General features: G+C 35.9%; 2 protein-coding genes across 4 annotated transcripts in view; one reads left to right on the plus strand and one right to left on the minus strand.

Annotated features, from left to right (window-relative positions):
• LOC117342489 overlaps nt 1–2858 on the plus strand; it is a 42151-nt gene extending 39293 nt beyond the window's left edge. The window contains exon 14 of the mRNA XM_033904664.1: nt 783–2858. Within this exon, the coding sequence (XP_033760555.1) occupies nt 783–947 (165 nt within the window). The 3' untranslated portion in view covers nt 948–2858. The remainder of the gene's footprint in view (nt 1–782) is intronic.
• Nucleotides 2859–14305: 11447 nt separating this feature from the next.
• LOC117342690 lies at nt 14306–23374 on the minus strand. 3 transcript variants are annotated; one of them, XM_033904898.1, is made up of 2 exons: nt 23232–23374; nt 14306–16215 (listed from the first exon to the last, which is right to left on the minus strand). In XM_033904898.1, exon 2 carries the CDS (start codon nt 15963–15965, stop codon nt 14340–14342), a length of 1626 nt encoding a protein of 541 aa, XP_033760789.1. In that variant the 5' UTR covers nt 15966–16215; nt 23232–23374; the 3' UTR covers nt 14306–14339. The 3 variants fall into 3 exon arrangements, with proteins under 3 accessions (XP_033760789.1, XP_033760788.1, XP_033760787.1); XM_033904897.1 differs by lacking the exon at nt 23232–23374 and adding an exon at nt 21304–21465; XM_033904896.1 differs by lacking the exon at nt 23232–23374 and adding an exon at nt 20957–21142.
• Nucleotides 23375–25895: the final 2521 nt, after the last annotated feature.

Genomic DNA, 25895 nt, shown 5'->3' on the forward strand with positions numbered 1-25895 from the left:
TTGTTATTGTTTACAGGTGATATCATTGTTATTGTTTACAGGTGATATATCATTGTTATTGTTTACAGGTGATATATCATTGTTATTGTTTACCAACTACAGGTGATATCATTGTAATTGTTTACCAACTACAGGTGATATATCATTGTTATTCTTTACTAACTCTGTACATATAATGTTCAGTCTAATCTCATTTTCACGCCGGGGGCCATGGAACACTGTTCAAGATAACCAAGTATATTTTGTGTAGAATTTTACTGTCTAAAACTGAATGTTCACTTCAAGTTAAGCAGGGTCTTGAAGTTATTAGTGAGTTTGAGATAATGAGGTTTGAGTTCTTATTGATATCACATATAAAGGATCTATTACAGGAACAATACATTTTATCCACAAACAAAAATCTACACATGATGTTTTTAAAGCTTCAGAAAAGGTCCCAGGGGCCTGTCCAATGGCCTACCAAGTACTGCTTGAATTCTATTTATTTTGAAGTATGATGATTCAATTTACAGGCCATTCTGTGCTGTCGTGGTTGTGTCCTGGGCAATACACTTATCCTAATTGCTTTGGATGGCATGCGACATGTTGTATATAAAATTGTATTTTCTTCATGGCAGTTATGATCAGTAGTGATAAATAATTATATTCTTGTAATCTCCTTTCAAACCATGAAAGTTGAACAATACGACTTTACTCTGTACCAAATCTTTATTTTAAAAAGCCATGGCTGTGTACTTTGGATGTTGAGTAAGATTTAATGTCCTGTATCTTTTCCATTGTAGGCTCTTTGTGCCAAGAATCAGCTGACCAGTGAGCACTATAACAGTCTGAAAGGTGTGGGAGTCAACCTAGACACCTACTCCAAGAGCTTGAGTGGACGGCCAGAAAAAGTTGTCAAAATAGTTACAGAAAAAAATGCTGCAAACTTCCATCTACATCACAGCTGAAAATGACGCATATTTCAAACTTCACCAGAGCTAAAAGTGACGCAAACTTCAATGTTTGCTAAAACTGGAAATGATTAAAATTTCAATCTTTACCAAAGCTGAAAGTATTGCAAACTTGTATCTCTCTACACACTTAAATGCTTTAACCATCTTCACAACAACAACAACAAAAATACTCAGACTTTAATCGACACCAAAGTTGTAAATGCTGCCAAAAATTATTGCAGAAGAAAATACTACAAGCTGTGAACTTTTAGCACTACTAGAAATACTGCAAACATCTATCTTTTCAGCAAAATGGTACCATTATGTTACAGACATCAGTCTTCATCTTGAATGAAAATGAGACAGTTAAATTTTTATCTTTAATGTAGAAATAAGAAACTGAAAAGATCTTCTCATGATTGTCTCCCTTTTTGGTTGCTCAAAATATTTCTGATACATGCCTATTAGGCCTCTTGTTGTTAGTTATCATTTGAGACCTTAATTCTCTTGTGAAGTTGAAATGTTATGCAGAAGGGTAAAGAAGAGAATTACCTTGACTCAGGTAAAATTCATACTTAACACATTTTGTTTTGTTTTGTTATTATGTACCCTGTAATCTAACCATGCCGTCAAACAGAAGTGATATAACTTTATTATCAAAACTTCAGTATTCTTGCTGTGGCCTCTTTGTATAGACTACCTGATTCGCAATTGTTGTAAAATAGATTTATAAAGTCTATGTATATGTACGATTGATGTTTCTGTAATACAGAAGACCTTTGACTAATTCCAAGGTGTTGTATCTCTTAGACATTCTGTGATAATGTATGTGATATGGTATCCATGGGGTATTGTTTATTATATTTCTATGATCAGACTTGATCAGACTTGATCAGAAATGAAAATTATAAGTGTGAAGTTGCCAGTGTTGTATTTGTTACTAACACCATGTTTGGTGTGAGAAAATCTTAATTTCTTTTCATTTTCATTTTTCAAAATCCAAATTTGCTTAATAATTAATTGAATTTTTGAATTATAGTTTAAACATTATGCACTCATTTACCAACAATGTTTTTAAAAAAAATAATGATAAAAAAAATGTAACGGTTACAGGATCACTGTCCTGTAACATCCATAATCATCTCGTTATATGGCAATATCTGACTTGATTATCATTGGATAAAACAGGCCCGCAGATTCATTACTCTAAATCATCATGGTCACCATGCAATAATGCATGTGAAGTTAACCTTATGTTTTGATAACACCTTATACCCTAAAATAGAAACGGGAAAACAATCCGTTACTTTTAACATCTATTTCAGATTGGTCACGATAACGGATGTTAATGTCATTTTCAGTTTTCAATAAAGTTTCATTTGGTTTTTTTTATCATTATTATTATGATGTTACTGATTTTTGTGATTTCACTAATAAGTCTAAGCAATGGGAACAAGACAGAAAAACAAAAACAAAAGAATCAGGACAATATAATATTACATGTACCTCTATTTACTTACCTCCCCTTGTTTTGGCTACCGTTCACTAGGTAGCTCATTCAGCATGTTTAAAAGTTTGTGTCATTTTTATAATGATTGCAATTTATATGTGAATAATTATGTTAGTGTAATGATGTAATTGTGCAATGTTTGATGTATATATTATAACTTAATTATCTATGTATATTGTGATATATTTTGTCTTGTTTATTGAAAAGATTTAATAAAATCAAAAAGCAGCAGATCTGTTACGAGAGTAATACTTTTAGTTTACCTAGCCCGAATTTGATATACTAAGGGCAGTGTTTTTTCCTACCATTTATATCTAATTGTAACAATTAACTAAATTCTAACAATTGTAGTATGAAGCTTTAGTTTTACATTTGTATTTGTATCATTTTTCTAAATAAATAACCATGCAATTTAATCTGTACTTAGAATGTTATTGTTGTAAACCTCACACAGGTGTAACATACCTGTAAATATGAATTTAGTAATCGATACAGTACCTGTATACCCCAAATATTGAATACAAAGCCTCATCATACAGTCGTATCATCCTTCTAGGACTCGTTAGTGATGTTAGGGACATCATACAGCTGTATCGTCCTTCTAGGACTCATCAGTGATGTTAGGGACATCATACAGTTATTTTGTGCCTCTAGGACTTGTTAGTGATGTTAGGGGCATCACACAGCTGTATTGTCCTTCTAGGACTTGTCAGTGATGTTAGGGACATCACACAGCTGTATTGTCCTGCTTGGACTCGTTAGTAATGTTAGGGACATCACACAGCTGCATGGTCCTTCTAGGACTCGTCAGTGATGTTAGGGACATCACACAGCTGTATTATCCTTCTAGGACTTGTCAGTGATGTTAGGGACATCACACAGCTGTATTGTCCTTCTAGGACTTGTCAGTGATGTTAGGGACATCATACAGCTGTATTGTCCTTCTAGGACTTGTCAGTGATGTTAGGGACATCACACAGCTGTATTGTCCTTCTAGGACTTGTCAGTGATGTTAGGGACATCATACAGCTGTATTGTCCTTCTAGGACTCATCAGTGATGTTAGGGACATCATACAGCTGTATCGTCCTTCTAGGACTCATCAGTGATGTTACGGACATCATACAGCTGTATTGTCCTAGGACTTGTCAGTGATGTTAGGGATATCATGACAATTTTCCATAAGAAAGCATTATAGAAATTAAGGAAAATCTTAGTTAGGAAACCTCTCTTAAATTCTGTAATGATTTCCTATGGGAAATTTTAAATGTAAGAAATTCCACGAATTTAAGGAATATTGATTGAACTGATCCCAGGTAGCTGGACATTTCCAGTGCAGGATTAGCACGGGCCTTGAGAAAGCCTTGAATTTCACCTTGGGGCTTGAAAAGCCTTGAATTTCATTCTGGGCCTTGAAAAACCTTGAAAATTGGTTTACAGCCTTGAAAAAGCCTTGAATATCAAGTTTTCATTAGGATAAGTGAAACCCTGGCCACTGATAATTTGGTTTCAACTTTGTTTATGCTGCCTCTCGTACAGATGTAAATAATTACCGTATCAAATTTTATTTTGATCAAGTTGATAGTAATAAGTTGCCTTTTTGTTCTCTTGTTCCCTCTCATGATGACTTAGAAAATGGGTAAAATGGGCCTTGAATATTTAATTAAGACATTGAAAAAGCCTTGAAAAGGCCTTGAATTTGGTTTCACATAATCTGTATGAACCCTGCAGTGCTGTTATGTATGTGATTAAGTAAACATTGTCCTCACTTTACCTGGTATGTTGATGTGAGACACTAGGAGTACTGCTAAGGTTGTTTACGCATGACGATCAATCTCTATAAAATTGATGCATCTTTCTCTGGAACAGAGGTCGTCCAGTCGCACTGGCTAGTACAAAAGCAAGAAATGTGCAAATACACAGTGTATAATTTGAGATAACCTTCAGCTGTGAGTTGGGAAGCGAGTTAATGTTGACATGGTGGTCTGTTTGTTTGCTTGGTTTATCGCCCTGTCAACAGACAAGGTCATTTTGAGGCGGGGTCTTCTTGTAGTAGTTAGTGACTACCTCACTGAACAATACACATGGAGGCCTGTCGCATCAAATAGGGTGAAGTGCCTTGCCCAAGGTTACAACCATAACAGCAGATAGCGGTCACTTGACATCCAATATGGTAATGTTAAATGTCTTATCATGAAAGGCATATGTTATCATGGATAGTGGATGCTTTACCTTTTCATTTCTTCACTATGATGTGGTCAGATGACTTGATGATTATTGGGGATATATATAGCCACACGATTGGCCCTTGCTGACCGGTAACTGAGAACATTTCTGTACAATCCTTTAAAAGTTCACTAAAGAACTAAGATCCTTACTTGCAGGCATTCGTCAGGTAATAAGTCGACATCGTTTGTAAAAAATGGCCACGCTTTCATCAAGCATTATAACTCTGAACTGAGAATCATAAATCGTGTCAAAGTGAAAAAAAACGGGGGGGGGGGGGGGGTCGAAATATTTCTGAAGGATTCGGACAACAAAGTCGAACAATCGATGCATGAGAAATTAAATTTCGGTACTTGCACGGACCTGAAAGATGGTATTGGTATTGGCGTTTAATGCAGAAACGTCAGTCCCCACCAATTCCCCACCTCTTAAATTTAGCACTGAAATTGTTGTCGAAAATTTGAAAATCACTGTAAAAACAAATTGAGATACTTAGCAATAGACTTTTTTTTTTTAACCGCTAATGTGAAAGATATCGTACAAATGTATTTGTTATCTGTACGAGATATTCATCAAAGGTAAAAATGGTTTTGGAGAATCGGACTAAAATTGTGAAAACTTATCTGTAGGCGAATTATACAAGAATTGCATGTAATTGATCCACGCATCTCAAAGTACAGTTAAACTGTCGATGTTTTAGTTATAGGTTTTTCTTAAAATACGTTAATGGCGTTTTATTATAAAACATATATTACCATCACTTCAAATTAGCCGAACAAGTCATTTTGTTTTACAGAACATAACGCACGTCTGGTTGAAACTCCTGCCTCTATGATTGGCTCTAATTCCATAGTTGCAATAAGAACAAAACAGGCAATAATTTATTGTAGATATTGCTAGATTCGACAGGAGTTCTAGAAATTTCTCACTGACTCATATTTACACGTGCAACGATATTTTCCCTGAAACCTTGTGGAACAGTATGTTAAACTTATAATTGATATACACGGAAATGAGACAGATTATACCTATAGTGAGAATTGCCGGAAATCAATCGGATAACCAGTCGGGCTTTAATATGGTCTTTCGCTTGGCGGAAAATATGAGTAGAATTTGTGGAAATGATTGTAAACCGGATGTAACCGCTTCGCAACTCACAGCTGAAAACAAACTAAAATTTCCAGATAATATACACAATAAAGCTTCCGGAGATTTGTTTTCTCCGAAATATTTCCGCTGCAATCTCTTAATACTTTCAGGTCATTATGTTAGCTATCAACATAATTATGACATTGACGAGGTTGTAGGTAAATCTAGCAGTATAAAACAATGCCTTTTAAACTCTTGTATCTATTAAGCAACACTACATTTCACACATATTTATTTCAAATACATTTCACATACGGTAAAAATGTGCCAACGGATAAAATAATTTAAACTAAATGAATATTGTTGTTAACCTAGAATCTCCATATGAATGCGATATATTCCGGGCGTCCAATCTATTAGTGTTACGGACTGTCAATTATTGAACATTTTACAACATGCCATACATATATAGAACATACAGCCCGTTTTTAATAATTATAAATTTAAAATAATGCGCATGTTTAACAAACATTAATAGGATGCTGATTTATAGCGAGTTAAACCAAAAACAGTCTCAACATGTTTTACTCATAATAGTTTAGTTTAAACATATTTTATTGACATATAATAATGACAAAGGGATTAGTCAGCAAGTTTTTCCAACTTATAAACGACTTCTCCCATAATAATAACAAAATAATAAACAATAACATAGGCACATGATGGCATATACAAATATTCCGAAATTCGATAAAGAAACGAAAATATAATGAGGAGAGAGAGAGAGAGAGAGAGAGAGAGAGAGAGAGAGAGAGAGAGAGAGGGGGGTGGCGGGAAGGAGGAGGAGATAGGTACATATAAAGTTAAATGACTGCACCTTTATATATTATCTGGATAAATGGAGCATTTTGGATTAAGTTTTTTTATTATAGGAAAATAGTATGAAAAGAAGGGGGGGGGGGGGGGGGGGGGGGTAGGAAGTGATGATTAGTCGAATCTTCCCGACCTACTCAAGAAGTTTTGCACATTTTTATATTGTCAGTTGAGGAGATATTCGTGTCACCATTGCAAAGTATATTTACATTAACAGGACCGTACCAGGTTAAATCAGCAATAAGAGTTCCTCTTAAGTTGTTATACAGGGGACAGTTAAGGAAAAAATGATAGGAATCTTCACAGGGATGTCCACATTGGCAAGCAGGTGAATCAACGAGATTGGCTCTAAAAAGATCATAGCTTAGTGCACTTGCTCGATTTCTTATTCTGTTGTGTAGAATATTTAGTTTTCGAGGACCATAACTGATAAAATGCTTGTCATATATATTGTTTACTGTCATAGATTTTTTTAGATTAGATTTGAAGGAACTTAAGGTAGGCGAGTTTCTGATAGTGCTATGTAAATCATTCCAAAGTTTTGAAGTAGAAGGAAAGAAGGAGTTATTTGATAGTTGTAGACGAAAGTGTTGTTCCCTAAATAAATCTGCATTTCGTAAATTATAAGGAGCTATGTTGCCAATATACATTGGTAGTAGGTCGATAAGAAAAGTAGGTGCCAGATTATTTACTATAGAATAGAATAAGGAAAGTTTCCGAGCATCTCTTCTCTTCGAAAGGGGTAGCCAACCGGTTTCCAGATATAAGAACTCTTTTTTTGTGAATATGGGCAGCCCTGTGACTATTCTTGCGGCCTCTAGATTTATCTTTTCTAATAACAATGAGTTTGTTGTACCGCAGTTGTCCCATACTTCACATGCATATTCAAGTAATGGTCGTATATATGTAAGGTACATTTTTTCTAATGTGTTCCTGTTTAAGATAAGTTTTAATTTACGGAGGGTGGCTATATATTTAGTTACTTTATTGACTATAGATTCAACATGTACGTTCCACTTACAATCATCAGAAAGAATGACTCCTAGGTGTTTATGGTGGTTTGTTATTTTGATCGGGGTATTGTCGAATGTAAAGGACGGAACAAAAGGAAGTTGTCTAGTTGATATTACGAGGGCCTCGGTTTTATTAGGATTAAAGGACATAAGCCATTCATTGGACCAAATTTCAAGTTTTAATAAGTCCCGTTTAGCCTCCGTCTCAATAAGGTTGAGGTCATATGACGCGTAGGATAGAGAAGTATCGTCAGCGAAAAGCCTAGATAGAGATGAAAGATTACAGGAAATATCATTTATGTTATAGTAGAAAGAAAAGTGGACCAAGAACTGACCCTTGGGGGACACCAGCATTTATAGGCTTAAGAGAGGAAAGTGAATCATTGATAAATACAGCTTGTTTTCTTTTTGAAAGATAACTAGCCACCCAACGAAGAAGAGGTCCAGAGATACCATAATTGTCGAGTTTATGTAAGAGGCCTTTGTGCCACACGCGGTCAAATGCCTTAGAAAAATCACAAAAAATTAAGATAGAATGTTCATAATTTTCTAAGGAAGAAATGACTGAATGATATATTTCAATAAGTTGATGTGTTGTGGAGTGATTTGGTAGGAATCCAGACTGATACTTATAAATAAGGTCGTTTTCGATTAAAAAATTGTAGATATGCTTATATACTACACGCTCAAAAAGTTTACCTATACAACTTAGCAGCGAGATAGGTCTGTAATTGGAGACAATGCTTGCATCATTGGCCTTAAATATAGGCATGACATGAGCAATTTTCCAGCTCTCAGGAAATATACAAGATGACAAAGAATAATTGAATATAAAAGAAAGTGGTATAGAAATTTCACTTGAAAGTAATTGTAGCATTCTGTGGCTAATACCGTCAGGACCTGACGCTTTTTTAACATCATAATACTTGAGTATACGGTTACTGATTATGTCCATAGTGTAGCTACTTTCTCTCTGGGGAAATAGTCGTTTTAAAAGTTTATCAATTTTGACGTCAAATCATTTTTCCAAACGTTATGAAATGTTAACGTTCCGCCACAAACATACAGTCTGGGATGTGTCTGTATATTATCAACTTGTAGTTCTCTAAACTGTAAGTTTACGATAATAAAATCCTTGTCATTGTCATAAGAAGATCCAATCGTCCATACACCCGGTTCACAGTCGTTGATGCTGGTCTACCTCTTGTATCCCTGGCTAGCTAGTTAGTGAAAGTCTGTGATAGAATGTAAGTTAAACTTAGGGAGGCCTTGCTTGCTGCCACGTCCCAAATAGTACCTCCAGTTCACCAATTTAATTAAATGTATTGACTGTAGGCCTTACGACCGACGAGTACATAATTATTACATACTTTTTTTTGTATTGCATACAACACACAATGTGGATGAGAAACAGCAAGACAAAAGTGGAGTACGAGTTAAAGAAATACATTTCTTATCTTATATTCTTCAACAAAAATTGCCAAGACGGCTTTTGACACACAAGAACTTTTATTTTTTAACATTGAATGTTTTTGACAATTATGAATAGTATTTTTTTTTTGTATTTTCAACAAATAAAGAAATGTTATCAAGGTTTGAACCGGCATAGATAAGAGCCTGTATATAATTGAATAGTGTGAACCGGGATGGCATTCCACCCTCCGTCAACGCCTGTGCCATTTCCTGTAAGTTTGAGGGAGAGCTTGGCCGACCCCGTACTCGTTTTCCAAGGACATCCCTGGTGTGCTCGATTAGGTTCAAATCAGGTCAATCCAAAACTTGGACATTGTTCTGCTGTAAAAACGTCTAAGTCACGTGACTGGTGTGGGATGTCGCAATATCATGCTGTAAAAATGACCCATCTCCTTGATGCCGTAAAAACGGAACGACGACAGGAGTAATGACTAATCTGGTTCGATTTCCACCGGATATGTCACTCCAGATCATCACATTACTCTTCCAAATCTGTCAGTCTGAACTTTTGACTACACTCAAATCAAACCGTCCTGCAACCTCACGTTGCCTTACTCCGATGTGGAGCATGCTAATAGCCCTTTCTCTCTCTTCTTTCGACACACACGGTATTGCGTTAATCTGTTAAGGTTCTGAAATCGTGCATAAAGCATATTACGAAACAACTGGAACACCTCGAGTAAAGTGAATTTTTTGTTCTATGAAACAAACTTTGAATTTAGATATTATACAGAACACAGCAGTAATGTAGAAGTACATATATGTATCTGTATAAGTCACCAACATCTGGTGTACGGCAAGTTTAACGTCTTGGTAATCTGATATCGTGTTTATCTGTGAATGTTCCAAAAAACAAAATAGTTCCTTACTACAAGATCATAAATAGAAACAACTCCTTTTGGACACTAATGTCTGTAGGAAACAGAACTTCTACCTATTTTAATATTATCATTATACCAAATCGGATGGGAACAAAATTGTTGTGGGGTTGTTTGGGGTTTATTTATTTATACCAGTTATATTAGGACTATATCTAATTGCTGTACAACAATTCTACGCGAAAATAAAATGTGAGGGCTTATTGAGCCTCCTTGTCTAACACCCCCGTACTCTTCTTTCTTTCTTTCTTTAGTTCGTTCTTTCTTTCTTTCTTAGTTCGTTCTTTCTTTCCTTCTTTCCTGTTTCCTTTTACCTGTTATTTTGCTGCTTTGTTTAAGATACAATAATAGAATTATTATATGCTGATTATCATTTGGCCATTGCTAGGTTTACATATATGTATGACTGTATTACGGAGAGAACATTGGGAAGTTGTGATAACTTGCGTCTTACCTTTTGTGTATCGTTTATGCAATAAAATGGATTTAAATTCAAATACACTCCATTCCATTTCAAACAATTCTTTACGACACAACATCTATTGTCATTATAAAACGTTTTAATCCACTTGATATTTGACGGACCAAAATCATAGATTACAAAATTACAATCTTTCGAATATAAAATTGGTTTCTAGAGAATGAAAAGTTTCGGTAGGTGTATAACAAGTAGTAAACCCGGGAAATTTTGTTTTCCTGAACAATCCAATAAATTATCTAACAATATAGTACATTCTCCAATGTACCTTCCCTTAATAAACCATTTTTTTTTCACTTATAAGAGTATCTAGAATTATCTATAATCTATTTGATATTACAGAAGAAACTATTTTGTAGTCTACATTTAGTAATGCTATGGGTCTCCATTTTTTAGATATAATTCAGAAGTCCCCCCTTTTCTTCAGTAGTCGACTTACAAGTTGCACAATATCATATTCTGCTAAATATTTCTATATCGGCTTGTCTTCAATCGCCAAAGAATGTGAAGGCATATGCAGTTTGTTAACGTATTATATATTTCTTAGGTATGTACTTCGTTAAAAATAACTGAATGGAAAAATGATTTGAAATAGATTTACAAAGGACAAAAAAAAAAAAAAAAAAAATTCGTGGAATTCTCTAATAAACCTCTCAAATATGTTTTTAGAAAGTGCTTTTTATGTAGCAACCTTCAGAGACAGAAGGAAAAATACCGTCTGAAAGTCTTCTTCTTAAGGTGTAGATTCCTGATATTTCATTATTATGTTGGGTGCCTAGGTGATTGGCTATGTTATGGAAATGAATTACCTTGATCACATTTAAGTTCATGGGAATCAAATTAATCAAAATATTCCAACAAACTTCTCAATGACCAAGAGGCCTAGGATTATTATATTGGGCCTATAGCACGCTTGGATGAATAGCTACCAATTTGTTATCACAAAGGTCAAGGTCAGCAAAGTCAAATCTTTAACTTACTTTTTCTAATTAACCAATAGGCTCGAGGTCATGATATTGGGTCTGTAGGGTGTTTGTATGAATGACTACTGCATTTGGTCATATGCATGACCTTAACCTACTGTCTAGGTCACTGGGATCAGTGTTAAAATATTTACACATCTTTTTCCATTTACCAAAATGCCTTTGGTGGCGATATTTGCAGTGATGTCAAGATTTTCCAAATAAATTATCTGGACCCCTTTTCGAAGACACAGAAATCAAATGTGAAATAATGGAGAATTTCGTAACTTGCGTCAGACTTGAAGTACTTTGATATTAAATTGGGGAAAAAACCCAACTCATTGTGCTTGAACTAGCTTCAACATTTTAAAACATAAATTATTCAGATCTTGTGTGTGCTGTAGGTGATGTTGACCAAGAAATTCTAGTTTGTAATTGTTTTTATTCATATTAACGAAAAGACGCTGTAAAACATCTGAATGCAGCTAATGAGAGAAATAATGTATAAACTAGCCGACAATCAATAGTTAAACACACATAGCCGTTACTCTGAACATAAACTTTATTCAATATTGACATTATAGAGACCAATAGAAATGTCAATATTTAAATTTGTTTTCAGAGGTACGGCACTGAACGTTTGATTATCGGATATCCAATCGTCATTTGTCGAAAATAAGACAAGTGTCTTACGATAACTGGGTATAGGACGTGTAATATGAGTAATATGACAACGTTCATTGTATGTTACGGATTTATGAACGCAATTGTCCATACATGTGTTGCCTACATGCATATATTTTTTACCATATATATCCTCAAATACCCCCCCCCCCCCCCCCCCCCTTTAGTGTAAAACTGTAGTACCATATTCATTCTCAAGTAAGCCCCCTCCCCTGTGTAAAAGTTTAGTACCATATTCATTCTCAAGTAAGCCCCCTCCCCTAGTGTAAAAGTTTAGTACCATATTCATCCTCAAATAAGCCCCCTCCCCTCCCTTAGTGTAAAACTGTAGTACCATATTCATTCTCAAGTAAGCCCCCTCCCCTAGTGTAAAAGTTTAGTACCATATTCATTCTCAAGTAAGCCCCCTCCCCTAGTGTAAAAGTTTAGTACCATATTCATCCTCAAATAAGCCCCCTCCCCTCCCTTAGTGTAAAACTGTAGTACCATATTCATTCTCAAGTAAGCCCCCTCCCCTAGTGTAAAAGTTTAGTACCATATTCATTCTCAAGTAAGCCCCCTCCCCTAGTGTAAAAGTTTAGTACCATATTCATCCTCAAATAAGCCCCCTCCCCTCCCTTAGTGTAAAACTGTAGTACCATATTCATTCTCAAGTAAGCCCCCTCCCCTGTGTAAAAGTTTAGTACCATATTCATCCTCAAATAAGCCCCCTCCCCTCCCTTAGTGTAAAACTGTAGTACCATATTCATTCTCAAGTAAGCCCCCTCCCCTGTGTAAAAGTTTAGTACCATATTCATCCTCAAATAAGCCCCCTCCCCTCCCTTAGTGTAAAACTGTAGTACCATATTCATTCTCAAGTAAGCCCCCTCCCCTAGTGTAAAAGTTTAGTACCATATTCATTCTCAAGTAAGCCCCCTCCCCTAGTGTTAAAGTTTAGTACCATATTCATTCTCAAGTAAGCCCCCTCCCCTAGTGTAAAAGTAGGGTATGAAATTATGGGTAGGGTTTATTTGTGAGCCACTTTAGCTTACTATTTTAAAAATCAGGATATCTCGAAGTTTTTGTCATGACTCCGCTAGTTCGAGATAGCGAGGTTCAACTGTTACATCATACTTCATACTTCTAATTGTGACTGTTAAAAGCCATACAAAGAGTCGATGGAAACTGACCCGGAATCGTTTGTGTTATTGCATTCAATAAAATACTTCACTAGATCACAATACAATGTACATGTTGTACATGATATTATTGTCAAATTGTACATTTGTACACATAATACGTAACATACACAGGTAAAACACAGGTAGCTTCGGTGACTCCACTAGAACAGACTATAACTACTATACATACATAGTCAGTAGGGTGCTATTTCAAAATGAAGGCGTTCAGGGAATCACCAATTTATATTCATAAATATGAATGCGATCAAAAGAGTGAAGGAAACGGGCCCCCTTGTTGAACGCCAGTAGCAAAACCCAGATATATCAAATGTCGTTTGTGAAGTCCGTGGCGTAGCAGTTACATAATGTAAGTTTAAACACTAATTGGTAATCAATCCTGGGGAGAAGGCTTATATATATATATATTCGCCTGTTACATAGTGCCCATGGAGTGTTTACTATTCAGTAAAATCTTAACATGAAACACCAAAACCGTAATATTGAAATATTTCCAAATGAGAGTAACATGTATATTCCGACTTGGGTTTGAATTAAACCAAAACCAATTCTATTATTTATGAATTATTTTGATATACATTAACTGTTACTAGGAAAAGTAAATCTGTCCGTGGAAACAAACACAACTTTCTGGAACGTATAGAAGTACATTAAATCCCGTGAAAGGTTGTATCACTAACTTAATGTATACAAAATGCTTTTTCCGAATTTATACAAATATTGTGTAGAAATTTTAAGCATTTCCATGTGTTTATGTAACAAACCTTTGTATTTCTATCTATAAATTTTATTGAGGAGCAATTCTCTGAGAATTCATGCATGCACTTAAACAAATCTCCAAATACCTGTTACTTCAAATCTGTTTCTATGCCACTCTGATCAAAGCATTACTTACTGGAAAGCCTTCAGACAGTTTGCAGTTTATATATATTCGAACACTGTTGTGTTAGAAATCGAATGACCAGGCAAACTTTACCCTTGTTATGAAAAAGGACCCGTACAATCATAAATATTTTTAAACAAATCTGATTTAATCTGATTCAATTATTCAGATAAACAACATGTCAACAGTACAATGGTACTTATTGCTAGCCCGAAGAATATAACAAAGATCACTGCGTTGACCGGTCTATGTTTGGCTCGTTTGACCACCCGAACCGTTTTCTTTTTGGCCATGCGCAGTGGACATACTCCGTGGAGTAGTTCGGTAGCGTTGTGGGAACACTCCTTTGCGATAGTGATTTTACTATGGCTATCGAGATATGGGTCATTCTTTGGGTTTATATCCAATTTTCGAGCCACAATACCCAAAAATACGTCGTCAATACCCATATATTGCACATATGGAAAAGCAAATTTAAACCGTTTGGCTACATCAAACGACACAACATAAGCACCACCGCCCACATAGGGCGGGAATTCGTCATACGGGTACTGTTTGTAGGTTAGGAACCATCGTTCATTCTTGTCCCGGTATGGCGGGGCATGTTTTGCTAGCGTTCCAGCGTAAAGTCCAGAACTCTGATTCCTGTACGTGGCCCTGACGTGGGTCGCCATGACAGTCATGTTTACGAGGTAGTCGTCGTCTAGGAAGAGAATGACATGCGCGCGGCGACAGTACCTTGTCGCCCAATTATACGCCATGATGGTTTTAAATGTATTGTTCATATAATTATCGACAAAGTTTTCCTGTATGATGTCATGATATTTTCTGCTTTCGTTGTCCACGGCAAGCTGGTGTGTTCGGCTGTATCCGAGCATGAATGCCCGTCTCATATTGGAATCGTTGGTGGCCTGCCATAACTTCCGCAGCGCTACCCTTTGCGCCACGTTACCAGCAAACGACTTCACCAACACAAGCACGTTCTTGCTTGCATTCTTTTTCAATTTGAAATTACAATTATACGGTTTATGGAGATACCAAAAATTGTGCGGGTTGATTGGTTTGTGTTGTGTGAACTTTAGTCCATTTAGAGAATCATTCACCAAAGCCACTAGATTGATATCAAGAGGGTAGGAGAAATTGTCTTTATACGACAAATATTTAGATTTTGGTTTGGAATTAATACTTGGTTTAGGAGCGTTTTCTTTAGACACTGTTGATGTGTTACGTGGACGACTATCCAGTGATGTGATGTTCACGTGATGTACTTCTCCCTGAACTACGTGTGATATATTCGGCCATAATTTCAGCTGCTGGGTTGAATTTGGCGACAAGGGTTTGCCGTATCCGATAAGAGGTTGAATGCTTCCAGTATGATTATACTGATTTGGTTTGACGGTGATGTGTTGATGAGCATGTTTCGGAACTCCTTTTGGGGCTGCTATTACTAGCGACTGTTGTCTCAGTTTGCCGTGTCCAAGAAGAGTTTGAATTTTAGTATGACTATACTGCTTTGATTGGACGATGATGTGTTGATGGGCATGTTTCGGAACTCCTTTTGGGACTCCTATTACTAATGATTGTCGCCTCAGTTCACTTAAGTTACCGCTGTATGGTACCATAGAAAACGTCCGATACCTATCGGATGTGTTGAATATGTCCGATAACAATGTGAATAATCCGAATAACAACACTGTACATAACACGAGACAGAACGTCCGTCTAGTTCTCCGTAACGGACGAAACACGCGGATTTGAACATACTTGTATCTTGTTAAAACCCTCATCAAAAGTTACCTCCCTTCTCGTCGCTACTATTGGCTTTATGTAGAAGGAACTTGGATTCGACCGCGATACCGTTATCATTGCTCTCTGCTATATATCATAATGTCTGCTGACCCGGTCTTCCATCACATCACACATCGATTGCCTAGATATGCTACAACAAACTCGCATCCAAACACACACTTCCTGTTGGGATTATTCTTCCGGTTCGACGCTTCCGGTTAAATCCAATTACGTTCCAGTCCATGAGTCCTGAAAACACAAATTAAAATGTACATTAATAAAAATACTACTGGTCGGTATAGTCGAAAACGAAATACATGGCATTTATATGGCCAACACAGAGTAATCAATGGCTAATCGAGCAAGTACGGAACAGAGAGAGAGAGAGAGATCGCACGATTTCGTCAATATGTCAACTGACTTATTATCACACACTGAATAGAGGTAACAGTATAAAATATGTATGAACAATCCCCATGAAGTACTGTGCGCGTGAAAAAAAACATCTGAAATTCTGTAGACTACTCTATAATGAGGCAAGCTTTATTGTTTCCATAAAAATGATATGTTCATGACACCGTAGTACCATCAGAAAAAACGGCCTTAAAATACCACGAACGGTTTTTAACAATTTAAGACAATTAAATATTCTTTAAAGACTCTGTCATCTTATAGCACATGCCTTTTGTGCAGTTAAACACATACAGTCGAGATACAGGATACCAGCGACTTAACAAGACGTTAGTTAGGACCTGTCTGTACTATCTGTAGAGAGATTGTCGTCCGTAAGTATCTATAGTACACCTAGACTCGTCCAGACGGTCGGCCATTGTACCATATGTCGAAACAACATTGCCGTACCAGTTCTAGTGATATACCTTTGTTCAGTTCTTTAAACGACCTTTGAGTAAATCTAACTGAGAATTCTTAACGTACTTGTGGAAATCCTTATGATAATGGCTATCATTTATCTTTCATATGCCCTCGTTATAATATGTAAAGACATACTCTAATCTGAAATATTAATTATCTAAATCTGGATGTTGCTGTTGATATATTGAAATGAAAATCAGTCAGTAGAAACAATCACTACACACCAGAAATGTCCAGAAGTACATTGAATCCAGTGAAAGTTTAGTTGATCGTGATATAAAAATGTACCCTCTAGTATCTGTTCTACTGTTACACTTCATGAAATAACAATTGATGCCAAATTATGGTGACGAAATAACTCGTATCCAGCCCATTTGTTACAGTAACGCAATGTTTGAATCAAACGATACAAGTAATGGGATTTACACTTGTTTATGTGTCAACAGTAGATTTACACGTGTGTATGTTTCAACTGCAGATTTACACGCGTGTATGTGTCAACTGTAGATTTACACGTGTGTATGTGTCAACTGTAGATTTACATGTGTTTATGTGTCAACTGTAGATTTACACGTTTTTATGTGTCAACTGTAGATTTACACGTGTTTATGTGTCAACAGTAGATTTACACGTGTGTATGTGTCAATAGTAGATTTACACGTGTTTATGTGTCAATAGTAGATTTACACGTGTGTATGTGTCAATAGTAGATTTACACGTGTGTATGTGTCAACTGCAGATTTACATGTGTTTATGTGTCAACAGTAGATTTACACGTGTGTATGTGTCAACTGTAGATTTACACGTGTGTATGTGTCAACTGTAGATTTACACGTGTGTATGTGTCAACTGCAGATTTACACGTGTGTATGTGTCAACTGTAAATTTACACGTGTGTATGTGTCAACAGTAGATTTACACGTGTGTATGTGTCAACTGTAGATTTACACGTGTGTATGTGTCAACAGTAGATTTACACGTGTGTATGTGTCAACAGTAGATTTACACGTGTGTATGTGTCAGCTGTAAATTTACACGTGTGTATGTGTCAACAGTAGATTTACACGTGTGTATGTGTCAACTGTAGATTTACACGTGTGTATGTGTCAACTGTAGATTTACACGTGTTTATGTATCAACAGTAAATTTACACGTGTTTATGTGTCAACTGTAGATTTACACGTGTGTATGTGTCAACTGTAGATTTACACGTGTTTATGTGTCAACTGTAGATTTACACGTGTTTATGTTTCAACTGTAGATATTAAAACACAAGATTGTACAAACTACATTACCCATGGATCAAATATGACGTCAACATTTACATTATTGCGATATATGCAATTTAAGCGTAAAACAAACAATTTTACCTATATGCACAATAAGGAATTAGAACATCCATAACATTTACACAGAAATCAATATACTGCTAATATGAGCGCTGTGGGTTCCTGTCGAGAAAAAACGGGCAACTGTTGTCATTACCAAAAGACTGGTAAATTGGAAAATAATGAAAGTGTAGCAGCTAACAATTGCATAAGTTACGCAAATAAGGCCTAATCAATGTTCAGAGTGTCTAATAAGAGTATTTTTGATGTTTGAAATACCTCTGTCTATATCATATTTGTATAATATTATCACATCCGCCATTTTCATTTCAATATTATCACATCCGCCATTTTCATTTCAAGATCAAAATAGGTTTAGATGTTTATTCATATATAAGTCAAATCTCGTCAGACAATTTCTGCTATTGTATGTAATAGCTACTTGTGAGTATAACGGCATGGTTATTTCGTGAAATATTTATGGTACAAATGAGCTGATTGTGTCCCCTTGAATGATGCATTTTCGAAAGTGTTGTTGAAACTTACAAAAAGCTCAACAAATAACATGTCAACAGCAAGGCCTATATGGTCAGCCATGATGCATACTGATCAAGTTACTTATGTTAAATTAAGCTAGGAGATAATTAAGTTCTGGGTTTATCATACCACAGGACCTTGACAGGAGCTCTTTATATATTTATTATATGGATCAATAGTACTTCACATCAAACCAAACACATGCTTTTATGATTAAATTTTCATCGTGTTACGGTTTATATTTCAGAAAACAGGTAAAGTATGACCCAAATTACCCTCCATCAAATTGTACCATAGTAGTGATTGATAGGCTTGTAAAAGATCACCGATATCACTAGATTTCCTATTTAGATTACTATTAAATATTGTAGATATTTTCGTGTAATTTTCCGGGTTCCCGTAATACGCTGTATAGTTCATCTATTGTACATACGGATGTACATGGTTATTACGAGGTACTTCCTCAATTCCAGTACCTTAATCTAAACATATTTTATTGCCAAAAATCGATATGAACAAGGGTTGGGCACAAGCTATTACAACCTGTTGGAGACTTATCCCGTCATACATTTACAATTACATGATAACGATGATATACCAGGTACAAGTTCACAACAACAACAACAAAACTCAAAATATATTGCTGGATTTGATGAAACTGTACACACATTTAAACACATTGTACTACAACAGGAAGGTCTGCATTACCAAACCAAAGTCGTTATAAGTTTCTAAGTTTAAAATCAAGCAGAATCTTTAACAAGATTCACACGATAAAGACGACAGATGAGTGAACTTTGGTTTGGTTTATTTGTGTTTAACGTCCGATCAACATATAAGGACATGTAATGGTGAGTGCGCATGTGTGTTTTGGGATACTGCGGTATGTTTGTGTTAAGTCTCTTGGTGATAGCCCAGAACTTTTGACTTATAGTGCTATCTTACTGAAACATACTGCCGAAGACACCCAGCAGGACATCCCACCCGGTTACATTATACTGGCAACGGACGAACCAGTCGTCCCACTCCCAAAATGCTGAGCGTTAAGCAGGAGTAGCAACCAACTGCATTTATTCAACTTTCGTTCCCCAATACTGGCACAGTATACTTCCATTTTCAATGTAGATCGGGCCTGTGTGGCTGTATTAAATTGTTTTTATTTTCCTTTGTAATGATATAGAGTATAATTATCTGTAACCGATGCCGCATGCGATACAAGGAACAATGAATGGGTATTTTGAAGTTTTTTTGTTTTTTTTTTCAACAAGAAAAAGTTCATACGATAAAATGCTACCGACAATTTTCTCCAAACGCTCTGCAGTGTTGAATTTCATCATGGCGTTCGCTGGTTGACTAACAAGCATTTAACATTGAATAGATTGGAGAGTCACGGCAATGAATTTGAAAAGACCGGCGCTACAGGGATGTAACGTGATAGTGAGAAGAAAAACATTAAATCAGCTGAACGCCATATAGTATACCTTACTTCTGGTCCTATAGGCTCGGCAATATAGTATTACTTATGAATAAAGCGAGGTGGGCATGGCTGTTTTATATTTAGAAACAGCTACACGTGTATTAGAGTTCAATCTAGTAAACACAGTCTGAATGCTGATCCCTATTAGCTCAGGGGTGGTTTGTAATTGACTTTAGGATTCAATATTAAGAAATCATCCTGATTCTCCTTTTATCGGCCTACATACCTGTGGTTTACTAGATCGTGACGGTAGTATGACTGTCAGGGTCAGTCACATGAGGACGTGTGTAAATTTATATACTGAATAGGATACTGGAGATCAGTAACCAAATAGCAGATCGATAGCTATGTGTAAATCAATATATAGTTACATTGTACCAGGGATCGTAGATATCCGTCGGTAGATTCTGAAATTAGATTGAAACTGTTCAGATGTTCCAAATTACAGGTACAGTTCACTCCGAACTCATCAGGTACCTGGGCGTGGAGTTTGGGCATAACTTGTAAAGACAAATATTTCCCCAGGTGTACCAATAAAATGAACAGGTACTGATGGTAAATGACATATGTAACTAGGTATGATGTGTGTGTCACCAGTAATGTATAGACCACTGCCCAATTTTACGTCAAGGGTACATGTCCTATATAAATCAACATATCGGATGAATACGTGTTTTATCTATCAAAATAATTGATTTAATTTTTCATTACCGTTCCTGTATTCGGGTGGAAGAAGACATACACTACTGTAGATAAATATATAATATGTACTTACAGTGTCTGACGATGTAAACATCCACAGCAATACACACACAACCAGAATGTACGAGTGTATATATATACAATGAGTATTCATGTGACTGTCCTCGGCTATACGTGTGTCCTATACCCTACAGCTGCCACATCCGTCAACTCTTCATCTACGTCAATAAATCTGATTGTCTGACTAATACATCACAGAGTCGGAGGACGCTGCAGAGTTGTGGGTCAATAATATATATACAGTACCACACCTGGACAGAGCAACCCGTATTCTCACAAGTTGTGACATTGTCTTATTAACTATTCATGCTATTACTAATATCATCGTGCCAGTTACGTCAATTTTATTCCAATATTTACCTGTTCGTGGATCAATAAATCTGTCAGGTTCAGTTCCAGATATCTTCATCTTAGATTCACGCCTTTGACATCTGATATTGCAAGTAAGCTGTGACGTGAAAATAAGTTAAAGATTGCGACTGACTTTAGGAGTTCAATTAGGTTGCTGCTACCAATATTATTCCAAGCGGCCATGTCAAGACAGGGTAGATTTTCTTTCAATATCACAGTTTCGGTATACGTGTATATATGTACTTGTGTATTGTGGGGATGTACACAGGTGCAGTTTACAAATCCGACGTGGAATACAAAGAAGGCGAAGAAGAGTTTCGGTCCAAGTTTTTGTTCTCTCTGAACAATACGACTGTTGACACCAGTTCGATCCATATATCTAATTATAGGAGTAAGGCAAAGATATGCTCCGACGATAAACATGACGGTTTAGGTGACAAAGCGTCCTAGTGTACTAGATGTGTTTCAGTATGTACAGCCTTTGAACGTTTGCAGTTAATAGCCAATAGTTAAATATGCACAAAAGAACGTAGATTTCTAGTGCAACTGAGGTGTATCAACAGTCTGGGCTACACACTCAATACAGCTATATGGGACTCCTCCTGTCAGCTTATTGATTATCGAATAGAATATGTTAATTATCAGTCGTTTCCCGTTTAATTTACAAATCAAGATGCATCAACAAAAACTCGCCATTTTCAATCCGTTATTTTTATTGATGCAGAACCCGACGGACATATTTTTTATTTGAAAATATTTATCGGGGCCCAGTTGTTTAAATAGGTGTGTAGACTATACTCACAGTTTTTTTAAAACAACAATTTTAAAATCTTGATAAGATCATTTTCTAACAAAGCTAACATGATGAAATCGAAACTAAAACACTCCTCAGTCTCTTCCTGTTCGTCTATTTTAGGAATACACACAAATAGTTTTTAAAGTAACGGGGAAAATGAGATTTTCACTAATCAAGTGATTGATCTAATCAGTCTTTAACAACCGTGCACTGATCAGCTTTAAGATATCTTTAAAGATTTTACCCCGGTACATACAGTAAAGGGGAAATTTTTCACGTGTTAGCCTACCGGACGGCGATATAATTCCGGACTTTCTCCAAAAAAAGCTGACATGTTGTATTGTTTTTTCAGTTGCTGTAAGTGAAATCGTTTTTTAAACTAAGACTAGTTTTGGGAAACAATTAGTATTTTTTTGTTTCATTTTAAAGCTGTCCGTAGCGGCACAATTCAAGTTGACCGGAAGTTTAGGGATTGTATAGATCTACGGTAAGTTAGATATATACTGCTAAAAGTATTATCGAGTTACGAAAAACTTTCGTTCTTCATTAAAAAAAATTTTAAAAAAGTATGAAGAAATGCTAACTAGATATAATTTCACTGTTCGGTAGGCCGAATACTTTTTTTAAGACAGCGATATGATGCCGGACAGTAGATCTAGATATTTGCATTTTGCAGTTTTATTCATCGTTTTTCTGTATTTGTAAAACAATGTCGGTAAAAGTGTTAGTTCAATTTTCGACTACAGTAGTGTTAGTGTATGGAATAAATAAATAAATTGAAAATAAAGGCGTAAAAATAATTGAAAATTTGTAAAAATGAATGAAATAAGTCTGTCCTGGTTCCGTAGGGGTTCTCGACACTACTGTGGTTCGATCCCCCTACCGGATGTGTGGGTATTATATAAATGAAGGTCATGTCTTTCTGTAAGAACTCTGGTTTCCGATTTAACAATAAGACTGTTATTTGTAAATTGTAATAAACTGTAAGGCTGTAAACAGATCTCGTGTATAGTTATGACTAGCCATAGGCCTAGCCCATAGACGCTAATCGTTATTAATTTCCCTGTACACTTTTATGCATGGAAATATGACATGTGACTTAGGTCTACATGTGGGTGATCGATCTGCCTCCTGTACTTACCTTCGGTGCCATTGAGTATAATTCCTTTGTTCTCTTTGAAGTTAGTCAAAGTATCGAAGGTACCGTTTCTTTCAGGAAAGTAGAGCCTAAAATTTGCGAAAGTTTTGTAATTTTCGCTTGACAGTGTTCTTAAAATGAGCTCGAAAAATACAACAAAAATAACTAAAATCCGGGTTACGAAGACGCTTTAAATTTGAAAGAAATCTACGTCATAAATAGGCCTACAGACTTATTACAGTGCAGAGGTAACGTTAAATTGGTCAAATCTAGTTATTTTTTTTATTGTTCAATTATGTTCATAATAAAATCTGACCAAGTAGCTTTAGAATAAAAATATATATATGAAAAGGAATGCCTACAATATGGCGATGTTTGTGAAAAAATATACTTGGCTAATTTACAATTTTTATTACAGCACGATTTCCGTACCACACTGGTGAAGTTATAATGCAACGACCCGTCTTTGGTACGGGAATCGTACTGTCACAGTAAGCCATATGAATTTAGTTTTTAATTTATTTAACAGCGCCAAAAGTGTCAAATATTTGTGTTTGCTTTGAATAATTAGCCACCCATTAGTGGCCGGGCTCACAGTGTCTGATCTAATACATGTATACATATTTTCGAATTCGTTATGTCATAACTGGTTCAATACTTGACCTTCTTTTAATTTTTTTTAACACTCCCTTGGATAATTAAACAGTCTTTTACGTAACGTAGTCTAGTTGGATTGATGATCATCAACAATTTTTTTTGAATCAACACACAAAACAAAAACAAAACAAAAGAAAAACACTTGTTCGGTTTTCCTTTTTCGAGTTACTACTACTCTCCATACATTGATTACATATATGTATATAGATGCAGTGTATATGCACCTTGGATTGGGAATCTGCTATAAGTCGCTGTGGTTTGAAACGACGATTTGGATGGTTTTTGAATTAACCCTTATCCTATTGATTGAACTGTCGAAAATAATAATGCAAACTGTGTCGGTTATCTTTTTGAATTAAGGATACTTCTACATGTATTGTATTATAATCTTACCAGGTGAGTAGAGCAGTATCTTATGATACCGTGTATTTTAACGGTTAATTGAATCACAATAATTGAACTCATAAAACTGTTTCATATGAACATATTTTTTCCCCGGGCTCTCTCTCTCTCTCTCTTGATGATCAGCTATATCACATGATCAGCTATATACCATGATCAGCTATATCGCATGATCAGCTATATCACATGATCAGCTATATCGCACGATCAGCTATATCACACGATCAGCTATATCACATGATCAGCTATATCACATGATCAGCTATATCACATGATCAGCTATATCGCACGATCAGCTATATCACATGATCAGCTATATCGCACGATCAGCTATATCACATGATCAGCTATATCGCACGATCAGCTATATCACATGATCAGCTATATCGCACGATCAGATATATCACATGATCAGCTATATCGCACGATCAGCTATATCGCATGCTCAGCTATATCACATGCTCAGCTATATCACATGATCAGCTATATCACATGATCAGCTATACCACACGATCAGCTATATCACATGATCAGCTATATCACATGATCAGCTATATCACATGATCAGCTATACCACACGATCAGCTATATCACATGATCAGCTATATCACATGATCAGCTATATCACATGATCAGCTTTATCACACGGTCAGCTATATCACATGATCAGCTTTATCACATGATCAGCTATACCACACGATCAGCTATATCACATGATCAGCTATATCACATGATCAGCTATATCACATGATCAGCTATACCGCACGATCAGCTATATCATATGATCAGCTATATCACATGATCAGCTATATCACATGATCAGCTATATCACATGATCAGCTTTATCACACGGTCAGCTATATCACATGATCAGTTTATCACATGATCAGCTATATCACACGATCAGCTTTATCACATGATCAGCTATATCACATGATCAGCTATATCACATGATCAGCTTTATCACATGGTCAGCTATATCACAAGATCAGCTTTATCACATGATCAACTTTATCACATTGATCAGCTATATCACATGATCAGGTATATCTCATGGTCAGCTATATCACATGATCAGCTATATCATATTGTCAGCTATGTAACATGGTCAGCTATATCATATGATCAGCTTTATCACATGATCAGCTATATCATATTGTCAGCTATGTAACATGATCAGCTATATCACATGGTCAGCTATATCACATGATCAGCTTTATCACATGATCAGCTATATCACACGATCAGCTTTATCACATGATCAGCTATATCACATGATCAGCTATATCACATGATCAGGTATATCTCATGGTCAGCTATATCACATGATCAGCTATATCATATTGTCAGCTATGTAACATGGTCAGCTATATCATATGATCAGCTATATCACATTGTAAGCTATATCATATTGTCAGCTATATCACATGGTCAGGTATATCACATGATCAGCTATACCGCATTGTCAGCTATATCACATGACCAGGTATATCACATGATCAGCTATATCACATGACCAGGTATATCACACGCTTTCCAGTATCTCATGAAGCACTTAATTGTTTCTTGTTTTCAATCCTCTAATTAGTGTTACAGTTTATAACCTCT

Source organism: Pecten maximus, chromosome 14, assembly GCF_902652985.1.
Source record: "Pecten maximus chromosome 14, xPecMax1.1, whole genome shotgun sequence".
Lineage (NCBI taxonomy): Eukaryota > Metazoa > Mollusca > Bivalvia > Pectinida > Pectinidae > Pecten > Pecten maximus.